This window comes from Typopeltis vanoorti, chromosome 21 (genome assembly GCF_054136105.1).
Source record: "Typopeltis vanoorti isolate ZY-2024b chromosome 21, IOZ_Tvanoo_1.0, whole genome shotgun sequence".
In the NCBI taxonomy this organism is placed as follows: Eukaryota; Metazoa; Arthropoda; class Arachnida; order Uropygi; family Thelyphonidae; genus Typopeltis; species Typopeltis vanoorti.
Genome location: NC_143569.1, coordinates 8851088 through 8867626, shown reverse-complemented (window position 1 = coordinate 8867626; position 16539 = coordinate 8851088). Strand labels below are relative to the sequence as shown.

The following is a 16539-nucleotide window of genomic DNA, read 5'->3' as shown; positions in this document are numbered from 1 at the left end:
TTGTTTTAAAAATACAATAATATCCCTTAATCTGTTATATTCTGTGTGCATTTAAAAACTATTTTAAGCCCTTCTATCCTAAACGGAAGAAGTAATGGTCTTATTTCATACAGTGTAACGCAAATTTCTCTAATGCCAACTTTATTTTCTTGGATAATTAACATAATCAGTAACGTTTCCTGGGCAACCACGAATGTCAAATCCCCTTCCTCAGTTCGAATGCGTTTGTATACCTTATAGTTTGCAAGGAATTTTTATAATGACTTTCAGCTGAAAGTAAGTTCGCCAGCTTCATATGAAAGTTGCAGGATTTTCATTCTTCAAAAGAGGGTAAACTGGCCAGAGAATACAAGTAGTTCATAGACCCAATATAATGGTGTCATAGCCTTGGTTGTTTCGCCCGTACTCCAACAACCCTGACCCAACTTCAGTTAATTATCAAAATTAACAACAATGAAGGTTTCTTTCAACTTATCATTAATATCCAAGTTAATTTGTATTCGCCTTATAATATTTTCATGATGTTTTCCTCTATGTCCGCTGGTATACTTCTACAATTTCTACGGTACAGAGTTGTATTGAATGCTGCCCCAACTCATTTTACAGCTTGCTGACTGATTTCTTTTCAACCTTACTTCTACTACTACCGATTTTAAGTTTAAATTTACTTTTTTTTTACCTCACTTAAGTATTCTGAATTAAATTCCGCCGAAAGTTTAATAAGTGTACGTTCCGTACTCGGCAAGCTTATGAATAACTAAAAATTCGGATTTGACACACCATTAAAGCATTAATTTTAAGGCCCACCCTTGCATTCATATCTCCAGTTATATTTCTGGCTGTGCAAAACTATTAACTATTTCACTACTGTTTAAGCAGAGACCCCCCCGGCCCCGTTTCATCAATGGATTAATCTGAAATGCTTTTATTTAACATTGGAAGCATTTATTTTGGCGATATTTGATTGGGATTTCCACCTGAATGGGTTTCATTTAATTCACTTTCAGTTGCGTTGCCGTTTGCACATTTATGATAACTGAGGGTGAGTTAGGAAATGCAAGGGAACCTCATTAAAAAATAATGCTAAATGTTTGATTTAGTACGTTTTAATTTTTTCGAGGTTTCATGAAAAATAAATTACGTTTAATTTTGATTTACCATCTTATAAAAATTATATCGATCAAATAATACTTTCATTTCCATTTTGTTAAAGTACTATTTTATAATTTTCTAATCTCTCATAGCAAAAAAGTTTTCGATTTTTTCTTTCTTTCTGCTATTTTTAACATTCTCATATGGTCGGTTATTTAACGTGCGGATTATGATTTCCTATTATCCAAGCACGCACGCACGCACGCACGCATGCACTCATTAATGAATTTGAGCGTTAAGAATGAGAAGTAATTGTAATTTCATTTAATGCATCCTCGGCTTCATTAATGAGGCACGATTAATTCGACGAGTACACGAAATTTTTCATTTCACCGAGATGCGTCCACATTATTTACGAACTTCGTACGAAGTCCTGCAGTTTTCGGTACTTAGCTGCACTTCTGTTTTCAGCACCTGAAAAAACGATATGCGCAAAAGCTGGACATAATCAGTGAAATGATGTTGATGATTCGTATTCTGCTACTTTTAATGAAATGTCGAAGAAAAGACATTTGCTGTAAAACACGATTTCCATTCACGCAATAATTTTTCTTAACGGCGTTTCTCGCCACGAAACGTTGACAACTTATGCTACGACGTGCTGCTACTATGGACGGGTCGTATTACGGCAGACCTAACTTAGATTGCCAGTGCATGACTTTCAGAACGCTTTGAAAACATCCATGTAAGCAGTTGCTTCTAAAAGTGTTATGGAAGTAAATGTGTAACCGTCTTAGAAGAACCTCTTCGCTAATTTAGCTTGTTAAACGAAGAAGCTTCAACGCGACAAACGACTGTTCTTGTCGGATTTATATTTTTGGGCATCTGATGAAAAATTATGGATACGTCGCTTTGGGAATAGAATCCCCATATCCTTCTTTCGCTCTAATGGAAGAACAGTATACAAATATGAAAGCCAATATCAATGGGATTTATCAAGTATTAGCAGGTCCATCCTTTTTCATGGAACTTTTTTTTCAGTCACTTTATACCTTCAGTATGCACCACTGTCTTACACTATAAGACGAAAATCGTCTACTTATCGCTTATGAGTGTTCAAAAACATTCATTTCACAATGGAATTCGAACGTGTAGACTGTTGTAAGGCGGATACGCTGTCTGCTCTACCAACAGCTGATAATTTATTCCGAAGAATGAGTGGAAATTTTTAAGTGCACTCCTGCTTGAACATTTATCAACTTAGTTGAGTGGGAGTTTGCAGCATTTTGTTGCACTAAAGTTTCCTTTCCCTATATTACCTATCAGTTGCCTGTAATTTTAAACTAGTTTGCTCAGTTGCTAAGAAGGGCCCAAAACCATATCTGTTAACTAACATTCATGTTAGATATCCTTATAAATACCCCTAGCGTACTAGACAAATTTCGAACCTCTGCCGTGATAAATAAAAGCCGTTATACTATTGACTCTCAGCAGAAACCGATCTATAACTTTCCTCGTATTTTTTTCTTCATTTTGCACTCCTTTTTTGTTTCTTTTTTTTACGTTCTTTTAAAATCGGAAAATGTAATTCCGTTCAATGTTGAAGGAAGGTTAGATAGCATAGAAAGTTCTCTCTCTCTCTCTCTCTAATACTGCATAGCTACTGTACCTCTTCTGACAGATCTCTTCCGATTTCCCTATCTGATACTCTTAAAATATCATTTTGATCGTTAATTACATTTTGTCACCGAAATAAATACGAGAATTTCTCTCCAGAATGTACACACGACGTGTCTTTCTGATCGTTAAGTTCCACGTCAGGCAATTGTAAGTTGATCGATGGCTTCATAAATTTTTCAGAGCTTAGAAAGGCGATATAAGTTGTCAAGGACTGTTGTGTGTGTGTGTGTGTGCGTGCGTACGCGCGCGCGCGCACGAAGAGGTCTTCAAGTGAGTATACGAATAAAAAGTGGTCCTGGATTTCTGTTATCACAATAGAATAATTTTATTACGATGACTTATAGAGGAATTTCAATGAAGGAGAGAGAGAGAGAGAGAGAGAGAGAGATGCTACTCTGAAGAAATGAATGTTTCTCTATGCAGTTATTCATTTGACTCTCTGCAAGTCTGAAAGGATTCCACTAGCAGTCTGCATTATTCAAAGATTTTATTGCTAACGTTCTTGCTCTTTACCCAACCCTAGAGTGGCCATGGCCCGATTTTTAGACGTCGCTACAGTTTTAGCTCTGCTTCGTCGCTCACTGTACTTTGAGTACGAAAGTCTTTGATCCCTGAAGTCGCACGGCAAGACTTTGGCATAAAATGCTATAATTAAAAGGTGATGACTACCTACATACCAAAACTGGTTCTTGAACATCGCGAATCTTGTGATTATTTTCTTGTCTTGTTAATTTGAAGTCTGAGATTGAGTTTGTGTGATTTTTAATTTTTTTCTATTGTTTTTTTATAATTCAGTATTCTCTTTTTTTATGGTTAATTCAGCTAAGGAGCTTCATTCTGTTATGTGGGTGGCTTTCAAGACGTAAAACGAAATGTTGCAGGCGTAGACTTCTGTGTCTAATTGGTTCAAAAGATATATTTCGGTGATTACACCACATTTTTTTATTATTCAGTTATATAAATAAAACACTGAAATAATAGTTCCTGAAAAGTTTTGTAAATCGTAGGATTTACATCTTCAGGGGGTAAATAGTATAACTTAAAGTTTAAACAAGGTTTGGCTATTCATAAAACTCAAATAACAGAATGTAGATATATAACGTTATTGACGTTGAACAATACTGGACGATGTCACGTGTTCTTGTTCTCGTTCGTACAGCCCGAGCTCAGATTGAGGTAGATTTTTTAAAACGAAATGTGCCATTCATATTTGATACGTTTACTGAATTTAAATTTAATCTATAAGTAAATATTTATCTCTCCTTATTTTTTATCTTAAATATTTGTATTCTTTATTGGCGAATATTTGAAAAATTCATATTCCGGTTTTTATTTGGTTGCGGATCTAATAATTTGTGACACTGTAATATCCTTTTCGTTAAACTGATAACTATTTGATAGTCCAGGCCTTAATAAATTCTTCAAAAATTTAAACTCCATTCAGAAATTTTCATATCGACGGAATTTGAAACTCATGCATAAAAGCTGACTTAAAATGAATAATTCATTGTCAGATCACGACCAATCGATATACATCATCTCTTGATATTCTAATATATGTCACACCGTTGTCGATCTGAAAGTAAGTGAACTGGACAATGAATTTGTGGGTTTATTAAAAGGAAACATCGTTTTATTGCCGACTATAATAAGAGGGCTTTTCAAACGGAGCAGATGTTACTAGAAAGTAATGGAAATGATTTTCAAAGGGAATTATATCGGTTAGTAGAGGAGCATATGCACTGACACATGCTCTTATACGGTCCAGCTTGCACTAGAAAATGTTCTTTTATTAATTAAATCCATCTTTGTTATGTAGCCATAGAAAATGGAGTGCGAGTCCTACAGCGTTGCATAAAAGTGGAATGAAAGTAATTTCTGTGAATTATAAAGTCTTAATCTCATAGGAATGGTAGTGTCCTTCCTGGAAATTTGTATTTTTTCTCCCCGTGAAATTCGTAGACCGGCCGAATAACACATTGTCCAGTTCATACATCTGCTGTTATCAGACACTGAGAGAATGTTTGAAGCATGCAAGTTTATCTCAGCGCAAAAGCAATAAAGTAATGGTTTTAAGTGCGTCTGCTTTATTTTATCGAGCATCAAAGTTAAAACGAAGGAGGGGAAAAAAAACAGCACAAACATGCAAATTGAAAATTTTAATTTTAATCAAATTATGTTAGGGCAATTTAGCTGTGCTAAACCAATTAATTATAATAAACAAATTATCTGATTAAAATTAAAATTCACAATTAAATTTTTTATTTATTTTTAGGTTTCTAGCGTTTTACGACCCTTGTTTTGTTTTGTTTTTATCTTCTTATTCTGTGTTTTTATTTGTGTTACATGCAACTCGTTTTGAGTATGTATAAATTTCAGTTTTGAAGCAATACCAGATAAAGTGGAATAGACAAGTAGCTCCCTCCGAACTTGCTACATGGACCAATTAAAAAGTATAAATAAATGCATATCCCAGAAGAGGCTTTACGTGAATATAAAAAGCTCAAACGTTCTGTCCCATATGTTCCAATATGCCTTCTAACTGTAACTCTTTAATTGTTGTAACATTTTAATGTTACGCTACTATTAAAAATTGCATGTACATGACTTCATACATTTGTCCATAAAATAACAAACTTATTTGAGAAGTGCACTTGAGTGAAAGTATTTTATACTCTTCACGACGAATCACAGATATTAAAAATGGGCAAAAGTACTGTATGATCCAATCTATGTGCACAATGCAGCTATTCGTACACAAATCTCCCCTGCATTAAAGGTTACGGTTTAAACTGGAAAGCTATGCGGTGAAACCTGCATTATCGACTCTCTGGAAAAAACACGCAGATCGCAGAAACTTCAAATGACAACTAGAACACAAAACAACTAGTTAAGTAGCGGTGTAGAGAACCCTATCAGATGAGAAGATATTATAGAGCTGTATATTTTCAGAGCATAATATCACGTCATTCCCTTTTGACACGAAATAAACCAGCAAAAACAAAACAAATCAAACCCAGAAGTAAAACTTTCATTTGATCAATCTTCAGATAATTTTCTTTCCCATCAGAATTATGTAAAATTTCTAGTAAGTTCCGAGGATGTACAAGGCCACTTATATCATGAACTACAAATTGTACTTGGCGGCTGAAGGAACTAAGGATAAGATGTGAATGGACAAAATTCTGGTGGTGTACGATCTCCAGAAGGATTAAATTTATCGTCTTTCCCAAGGAGAGAAATTTTTTCGTATTTTGTAACTGCAGGTGATGTAGTATCTTTCTTGTTAGAAATTAGACAGGACTCTATTTTCATAGCAATGAAGTGCATAAGGTTATCTCCCTCCCCCCACTGAAGAATAACAAAGCAATCCAAATTGAGGACATCGGTTATCAAAGAAGTTGAGGCTTTTAATCATAGAGCACAACATGGTTTGTCAAATGAGGAAGAGGTACGAAATGTTGCCTCATCAGTGAGTATCCGAGGGATTCTGCAATGGTAGTGAAACCGTATAGTAGTATATGTGGTAAGTGACTAGACAGAAAACTGGCGATTTAATAGCAAAAGGAAGAAGGAAAATCACAGGACAGTAGTTGGCTCAGCAGATCTCCATGCCGGACTCGATAAGATGCATGGAAATATCAACAGCAACCACGCAAGTTTCTCCAAACTCACTGGGAGAGATTGGAACAACTATAGTGTGTTCTCTGGCTTATTTATTGGTTTTTCGGAATTCCAAAATTTGGGAGAAAGTCTCTCTGAGACAGTTAACAGGGCTTCCGGATTGAGACTGAATAAATGTTATTTTCCAAGAAGATATCATTCATCAACTGAATATACCACAAATGTGACATTCAGTTGCAAAATATCATTAAAAAGTTTTATGGCCTCATAAACTTTATACTTTTTAAATATAAGTCAATAAGTCTAATAAACAGTAGCTAACTGATGCTTTTTATAAATATGTTTCATCGATAACAGAAAATAAATGTATGCAAAACTGTTTTTTAAACCACATTTTATCTATTTACCAGAGAAAGTGCGATTTCAGGAAGCTCCAACAAAATAGATTACCTTATAAATGATCTTCTTGATGGTTCGATACATCAACAAATGTACCACTTTCCATGAATTGCCTTGAAGGTTGTTAACTCTCTTCATCTATACTATTTTAAATAGCAGGTTTTATATATAGGCTTTATATGTCGCTTTCTTCATATCATCAGAAGTCATCTTCCTTGGTAATTTTAATGTTTATCACTGTAACTATCTTTTGTTTTTCTGTTTATTCTGATCGACTATGAAGAGAGGCCAAGACATTTGCTCTCACCGAACATTTCACAGAACCATTGTTTATATGCCTACAAGATTAATGCGTACATTATTTCTACCCATCAGTCAAAAACAATCACTTTCGTAGTCACCAAAGATAATTATAAGTACATTATAGATATTGATGCATTTCAGATCTCTATGCAATCCAGAGTTGAATATAGTTCGTTACTTCCCATGAAGCAGCATTCAGACATCGGCTCCTATTCTCGTATTGCCTAAAATTATAACGTATGGCTGCCAGGATGATCTTCGTGATTTCTATGGACTTCATTGCTTCATTTTCTGACTGGATCCGTTTTTTTTTCAGTCTTTAAATATAAATATTTACACTGAGCTTATAACTGAAACTGTTTTTATAAATACGGACATAGTTTGGTACACTTTAAAACTCATCGCAGTCTGATAAGGGTATTCAAATGAAGAATTAACCACATCGTACCTGGCTTTCATCTAAATCTCTAACTGACTCTTCCATTTACACTAAATTCAAAATAGCTGGAAGACAATTATCACCACATTCAAAACGTTGAAGGGACAAAATGTAGGAAATTGCCTCATCTATATCATGTTCAAATAGTACTCCTGGTTTTTAGATTCCGTTGACAAAACTATCGAAATCAACTTTTCCTATTTGGACCATTCTCTATTATGAAGGTTTCTTTTGGATGATTATCCACAGCAAAAGACAATTTTTGAGCTTCCTTCTATTTGTTAATTGAATCTTGATAAATATTTGCCAATATATTTTTATACTCTCTTGTTTGGACAATTGGAAAGGCAACAAATCTTATTGCCAAATTACTTTCTACTGTTTTTACTTCAAATCTATCAGCAATAGAGAAATATTTAGTCTAAGGCAACTTGGAAACCTGTAAATAAACCGATCTACTCAGCAACTCAGTTCATTCCCAAAGGAGAATATACGAGGCCATTTTGAAATTGATGGCCAGTAAATCTCCACTCTTACGATCACTGATAACTGGTCCAAGACTATTAGTGATCCAGACGGTCGCTAATGTGGTTTCTTTCGCTGTCAATAAACAGATCGCTTTCTTTATGTTATTCACTTTTGGAAAAACGCTACGGAAAAATTTAGAAATGCCGTTGATATCTTTTTGGTGAGGCATTTGTTTGGGTTTGTTACAAAAAACCTTATGATCTATATTCTGAATTTTACAACTGGATGGCTAGCTTTTTGGTTGCACATTAAATGGGATGGGAGAGGGATATTTATCATCGAACTTTGCAATTAATGCTGGAGTTCCAAAAAGCTCTGCTCTCTTTCATCTATTATCTTTTTTCTCTTGGTATCACCGATCCTCTCCATCTGAATGCAAATTTTATCCAAGGTTCTGTAGAAGGCTCCTTTATTATTTAACAAACATTGTATCCATAAATCAAGAAAAACTCCAGAATACAATCCCAATCCTAAATTCTGATCTCCAAATTATTCTTCAATTGGGTTATAATAACTTTGTTATTATAACATAGAAAAACTGAATCATGTCGTACTTCTCACAGAAAGAATCATTTTCTTCCAATCTTACTTTTGACAACATCCAAAACTCTGGACAGGACACCCTCTATTTAGAATAAGTGCGATCTCTAATCTCCAACTAGCATCCAAACCCAAGTTTTCTCTTTGCTGAAGGTGTTACTTATCTATGACTGCTATCTCCATAGAAATCAAAATTCAACCCAGTATGAATATTAGATATTGTTCTCACATTTAGGATTGTCCCCTGCGATCTATCTCCTCAAAATGTGACTTATTATGCAATTCAGCACTTACTATATAAATCAAGTGGATATTAAATCCAGCATTATTTCAAAGCCGAATGCAGAAACTATGAAAGTGTCGTGCGAAATTTGACCAGAGAGCTTGCGGAATACACTTGCAGGTATTTACAAGTTGCTTTAGCGTGGGCCTTTTAGAAAACATGATCGTTTGCCCAAGAGTACATATATTCGCCTCCTATTGGTCCATTTTGATAAGGTTTCACTGACTTCACAGCTGCTTCGAACTTGTTGGTTCTCCTCAGAAACCAGGCAGAAACTTTAAGAGAGCAAAAACTCTCATTCAGTACTAAAGAACTCGAAGTGTTGGAGAGATGTATTTTTTGTAAGCAAACTCTCGGTTGGTGCGTAAAGTATTTACTAAAATATAGAGCCAAAAGGTTTCATTTCGGCGATGCAAAACTACATCGCCGAAATGAAGCCTTTTGTTTATATTTATACCTATATTTATATAGCTTTATAGTAAATAAACGAAGTCACTGTGCGAAGGTAAACAGAATATCATGTTTTCTATAAGGGTCCTCGCTAGGGCAAGTCGTAAATTCCGGCGAGTGTATTCCAGTAAGCTCTCTGGACAAATTTCGTACGAAACTTTCATAGTTTCTGCATTCGGCTTTGAAATAATGCTGGATTTAATATCCACTTGATTTATGTAGTTTTGCATCGCTGAAATTAAGCCTTTGGGCTCTTTATTTTAGCAAATATACCTGGTAGATTGATTAATTATCTGTCTCTGACTAATTCTCCAATTTACTCTTCATTTTGGTCCACATAGATATTTGGATTTTGTTGGTTGTGCTTTCTACAAATATTTCCATGGTCATTGTTTCTCCTCTAATTCTCTTAAAACACGTTATTTAACGTCTCCTTCAGAATTTAACATCCTTGAAGAGTACATTTCTTCTTTCTCCTCAACTTTCTATTATCCACAGTGCTGTATTTTCCGGCTGGCAACTTGGGAGTTTCTTCCAGAAGAATGGAAAACTAACTAGAGAACACATGCAATCAGCAGACATGATGCAGTGTTGTCATAGCCTTAGCTGATTCTGCCATAATTCTGAACAAAAGACATAAATTTACTCCAGAGTGAACGACGTATGTTGTTCTATGGGATTATCATAAAAAATAAACGTGAACATTTTTTGTACAGCCATAGGTTATTGCGTTGCTCGCACATTGCCAAATCTTCCAAGATAATCTATTTTAGCTGTTCTCACGTCTGTGATCAAGTTTCCATCGGGAGTTTGAAAGCTATTAAGAACAAAGTTGATTTATTAGTCAATACTGACATTTTATGTATATATTTAAGTGTTATGAGTTTAATCTTTAAGTGATGCGTCATGTGATATAAAATTTAAAAACAAATAATGTTGTCGGACATTTAAATTATTGGTAGGAAAGTACCAATTCATTTATAAATTAAAATTATATAGAAAAAATATTTAAAGTAAAGAGCCAATAGGCTTCATTTCGGCGATGTAAACCATTGTTTAAATTAAGAGGATATTAAATCCCACATTGTTTTAAAACCGAATAAGAAACTCAAAGATCAAAATCAAAGAGTTTCATGCCGAATATAGTAACTATAAACGTATTGGCGACTACTAGCTTAAGCTAAAGCACGTAGTTCAAGTACGTAATACAAACTAGGACAACTCGTTGCAAAGGTGGAGAAAGTTCTGATCGCTATTCTTAGTATTTTTCATAATGTAAAACTCATCTCCTAGGAGATGTATGATGTTATACATTATGGTGTGAGGTCACTACCCAGGCCGGTTTCGATCTTTATTGAGATCTCATCAATGAGTAGCTAGACCAAGTATAATACTAAGGGTATAGCTAAAAGAACTTATATACTCTGCTATACGAGTTGTCAAAAAGGTGCACCCATAAATTAAAGAACCAATAGGCTTCATTTCGGCGATGTAAAAAAAAAACTTTTTATAATGAAAAATGCATTGAGTTGATATCAGTATTTCCTCACCGCTTTTCTGATATAATTTTTGATTTATTTCAGTGAATGATCCAAATGATAATAACGACAGTCAACCCTATATTAGGGTCAGAGGTCGTCAGTGTTGTACAGAACACAAAAGGAGGGTTTCCTACGGTGTCATCCTTACTACCATCATTGCCAGCGCGTGGGTGGGAGCTGCACATTTGCTCAAGATCTCGTTCGTCGAAAGCGCACAGAGTATCGAGAAAGTTACGTCCACGTCCAATACAAGTTTTCAGTCTCCTGATAGTAAACAGACAACGCAAGTGGCGCCATCTATTATCATAAGGTATGATGCACCGTTTTTCACCACGTGGTTTTGTACGACATGGAACTGTTTGTTTTTTCCGGTTTATCTTTCTGCCAAAGTGTGCCCCTTATCGGAGAAGACGTCGATCAGGAAGTTAGTTTTGTAAGTACGGAGCTTCTTTATATTTAATAAAACAAAAATATGCTGTGATGCATTAAAATATTGATTCAATATTTATATAGCTTTATAGTAAATAAATGAAGTCGCTATGAGAAGGTAAACAGAACCTCAAGGCTACAATATCTGATAAACAACGTTTTTAAATTCATCGAAGAGAGTTCCATGAATTTATTTATTGAACACTCATCCAAGAAACAGGAAATGTAAATAAATAAAATATACAATTTACGTTTTTTTAACATAAATATTTCTGCTTGTTTTCTGTCAGCTGACATTTTATTTTGTAACAAGTATGAAATACTTTTTTAAATAAAACCAAAATTGATTTTATGTAATAATACCTTTTTTTTTTTCATTTAAATTAGAATTTAGATTTTTATATATGTTGGAGTCTCTTTTGTAAATTAATCCCTCTGGCCAAGATTATTAAATTTCCTTATAATAGATTATATATATATATATATATATATATATATATATATATATATATATATATATATATATATATATATCAAAAGCCGTTTGAATATAATTCCTTTGTACGCTTTTATTCTTCATTGTGTGCTCTGTTGATGTCACTGAAGAGAGTTCTGCACATTTTTAAGCACTCGGAATCTCCAGTTATTCATAATAATCTTTTGATCGATGGTCCTTCTTTGTTTCACATTTCATATCATCAGCCCTTTGGTCGAAAAGACCTGGGTTCGATTCCCGTCCGTGACGTGAGGAACCTTTATCTGGTCTCTTTCGATTAAAGGTGAGTTAGGCGGTCTCATACTTCTGTATGAGACCGGCTAAAAAATACGGGGTGAAAAAACCCTGAAACTCGGGTTTTTCGTTCCCCAGAACAAGAAACCTTCCCCGTGAACACACATTTATTTTATTTATTTATTCGTATGGAGTTTCCTCCCTTTTCTCCCCCGTCCCTATTGGGGCGAGTTGAGCCCCCTCATGGGGGGGATTAAGTATTTATGGCTGTAGATACGTGCGTTCACGGGGCTGGTTTGCCTGCTTGCGGGATGAAAAACCCCAGATAAACTGGTGGAAAAAACCCTGCTATCCACGTCCAAGACCGGCTAACTTAACTATGGCTGAGGAAGATCCTTAAGCTCCTCACGTCGGCGACGGGAATCGAACCCAGGACACTCCTTCCCCGGGCATATGGTTGCAAGCGCATAGCCACTAGGCTAACCGAGTGGACGTGAACACACATGGATTGCAGTTATGAATACATTCGAGTCATAGGTCCTGAGCCCGGATAAAATTGGGGGTGGGGAAGCAGTAGTGAACTACCCTGTCAAAATCCCACCAGGAATACTTTGTGGTAATAACTATAAAGTCACCTACAGTCGGAAACGACTGAAAGGGAAGATCAGAGAGATATGGAGAAGATGCAGATTATACATACATGAATGTTTTTTTCTGTCAATTCTAAATGTATTTTTCTCTTCTCTTCTTTTCCCATTGTTCACAGCTGTTAAGTCAAAGTTTTAAATGTAGGTGAGTCTGGATGTTATACTGAACCCAATTTCTATATTCTTCACTGCCGAGGAGAGGAAGGTTTAGCGGGACGCAAAGGAGTGAATTGGACGCTTATCTTACGTGACAAATGAAAGAGGTGATGCGTCATAAAATGTTCTCTAAAATCAAGTTAAAATATAAATTACAACGTAACTCTTAAGCGCCTTCATTAAGATATGTTACGTAGTAAACAAAAGGTAAAAGGATTAATGCGATATTCGTTGATATCATCATATGGACATCCGTTTCTCATTTTAAGACTAAATTTTTAAGATTAGCTGATCTCATTCGCCGGTTAGAATTTTTTAGTTGATTTAACAACAGCAACATCGAAAAATATAATAAAACGATAAATTTGTTTGGCATGTCGAGTGCAATTATTGGTAACGCACACACAATTCTGAATCGTATTTGGATTTGGGGGATGGAAAAAGGGAGTGATGCTTTGTTGTGTACTACAAGGCTCTTAGAGAATTCGTGACTGTGGTGTGACAGTTATCACAACGCATTTGAAGAGAAAGATTAATACTCCGTCAATCCTTTGTTACTTTCGTTGCTATGGAACTAATGTGTTTACTGTTTTAAAGTTGTCTCTATTGTGGTTGTCCAATTCTTCTAAGCATTCATGGCTGAGTTCTGGCAGCAGAGCCGCTGAAAGACTGTACAGTACTGGCGTCCAGGTGTCTGTCCAGCTTTTGATGGTTCTTTTGTGAGAATTGAATGACAAAGTTTGGTGGGGAGGGGGGCAGGGATGTGTATGTAGGCTATCTTAAAGGGAATTACTGTAATGGATTATTGATTAGGTGTGCAGAGTTTGAATTACAAACACGTTATAAGATTCTATTGTCTTGGTTCTTCCTGCTGTTTTGTTACTTGTTTTTAAGTAGAGCAGAAAGTAAGCAAACACCGTGAATAAACGGAAGTTCTTTTCAAGGGAAAACACACACACACACACACACAAAACACAAAAAACGCTTAATTCGGGGTATCTTTGTGAAGATCAAAATTCTCTAGAAAGTAATATTTCTTTTCGATTGAAACTGGAGGGTAATGTTGCTCTAAAAATAATGTTTACATTGAGATCAGATTGGATTTTTAGAATTCGTATAAGAATGACTTACGGCCACACACCTCCCTACTCGGTTATCATAAACCGAAAACTGGTTTTGTTTTGTGGGAATAAAATCTTTCTAATTATTACTAAAAAAAGTTTAAATAATAATTTGGTTTGGTAAAAGTATTAATCATATATCCGATTCAAGCTATAATGATTTTCACAATCATTATATTTTCATTCGTTTCTTTCAATGTATATTCAAAACTTATGATTTTAATTTCGCAAGAACTCAGGATTAAATTATTTGTTTAATTCGTAATTTTACTATCGTGGGTAACTTTATTACGAATATTTGTTTTTTAACTAGCCTATGAATTAATATCAATTATATTAACTTTATTTCAGAAAGCATTTCCAAAAAATCTATTCATATATAGCTACTGTACAGGTGTGTGTGTGTGTGTGTGTGTGTGTGTGTGTGTGTGTGTGGGTGGGTGGGTGGGTGGGTGGGTGTGTTGGCTTGCCTGTTTCGAGGGAATAAAACCCTATTTTCTAGTAAAAATTCTCCACTTGCGTATGAGACTGGCTAACTCACCTTTAATTGAAATTCCTGATAAAGATTCCCGAGTTATATTAGATGGAATCGAATCCTGGTCTTTATATTCGAAGTATTTAGTTATTTCTTTTTCATTTATATATTTCGATAGCTAATCCAAAGAGCATCCATAACTCAATTTGTTTTACCGAAGCTCTTTTGTTGAAAAGACCTGATTTCACGACTGTATAGGAAGCGAAGAACCCTTATCAGGATTTTCATCTGAAAGTAACTGAATCGGCCTCATACGAAGGTGCAGGGTTTTTCATCTCGCAACCAGACAAATCGGCCAGCAAAAGATACACACAATTTTCACATAAAATATATAATTGATATAGCTACTCTTATGCATACGTATACACGATATGATCAAAAGTATCCGGACACCACTCTTAATTCGTAAACTGACGTCTAAATGTCATTACGACCTGACTTACCGGCATAAAAGGAGACATGGAGCTGTTTGTTGTTCAGTGGTAAGAAGTACGAGCAGAATGGTTAGGTCAAGGGAGCGCGGTGACTTGGAACGTGGACTAGTTATTGGTTGCCAGATCAGTAAGAAATCTGTCAGAGACATTTCAACCCTCCAACACAAGTTGGACAAGTTGCCCAAGTCAACAGTTGGTGACATGATTATGAAGTGGAAATGTGAAGGCACAAACACAACAAAACCACGGTAGGGTAGGCCTCGTTTAATGACAGACAGGGACCGTCGAGTGTTGAAGAAGGTGGTGCGTGGAAATCGCCAGACATGGAATATTCACCCGGGAGTTCCACAGTGCTACTAACTGTCCAGCCAGCACCATGACTGTGCGTCGAGAGTTAAGAGGAATGGGGTTCCATGGTCGAGTAGATGCCCATAAACCAAACGTTTCTCCTGCGAACGCTAAGCGCCGCCTGCAGTGGTGTAAAGAGCAACGCTGCTGGATGTGATTTGGAGTGATGAATCACGCTTTACCTTGTGGCAGTCGGATGGGAGGTTCTGGGTGTGGCGAATGCATGGAGAACGATTCCTGCAAGCGTGTGTAGTGCCAACAGTGAAATTTGGAGGAGGATAGCATTACAGCGTGTGTGTGTGGGGGGGGTGGACTTGGCCCTCTCGTAATACTATACGGAAATCTAAATGCGAAAGGGTACAAGTACGTTTTGACCCGTTGCGTACTGTCTACGGTAGAAGATCAATTCGGTGATGACTATTGTCTGTATCTGCATGACAATGCTACCTGCCATAAAGCAAAGCTTGTGAAGGAATGGTTTGTGGACAATAACGTTACAGAAATGGACTGGCCGGCCCTGACACCAATCCCATAGAACACCTTTGGATAAATTAGAACGCCGACTTCGCTCCAGATCCAGCGACCCACATCACGAACTGCTCCGACTACAGCTCTTCAGGAAGAATGGGCTGCCATTCCTCCAGAGACATTCCAACACCTGGTAGAAGTCTCCCCGGCAGAGTTACAGCTGTCATAGAAGCAAAGGGTGGACCCACCCCATATTAATGTTCACTACTGGAAACTGTCACAGGGAAAGTCTGATTACAGTTTCGAGTAGGTGTCCGGATACTTTTGATCAGATAGTGTATATTTAAGTAAAAAAGTAGCTTCTTTATCCTAAATTTACGATTACGAAAGCCAACATGGAAAGGTCTTGAAACCTAAGAGCCCGTAAGTACCTCGGATGATTATGATAGCTATCTCATCTCTCGATGTTATGTTCCGTGAAATTAAGTTGACCTGATCAACTTCGGATTCTAGCGAAATCGCAAATATTTTAGACTTCTTACTTCATTTCATACAATAAAAACTGTATTGACTGGAGTAGGAAACAAGTATTATTCACTGAGGAGGTTGCTCCACGACTACAGAATGTATTAATTCCCTTAAATGTATGTGTCCTATCTGGATGGTTTATTTGTTTGTTTATTTTTGTGTGAGGCTTGAAAAGTGTGCAACCTCATTAAGAGACAGGCTAACTACATTCAGTTGAAAATGCAATTATAAACGTTCCTCAAACCGTAGTTTTAATGTTTCTAG

General features: G+C 36.0%; 1 protein-coding gene and 1 long non-coding RNA gene across 2 annotated transcripts in view; one reads left to right on the top strand and one right to left on the bottom strand.

The window, feature by feature from the left end:
- Positions 1-16539, bottom strand: part of LOC150094609 (uncharacterized) — a 944400-nt gene that overhangs the window by 22968 nt on the left and 904893 nt on the right. The gene's annotated exons all lie outside the window — the stretch shown is intronic.
- LOC150094611 (solute carrier family 35 member F3-like) overlaps positions 1-16539 on the top strand; it is a 79809-nt gene that overhangs the window by 35569 nt on the left and 27701 nt on the right. Inside the window, exon 2 of the mRNA XM_090411562.1 lies at positions 10922-11312. Coding sequence (XP_090267688.1) covers positions 10922-11312 — 391 coding nt within the window. The remainder of the gene's footprint in view (positions 1-10921; positions 11313-16539) is intronic.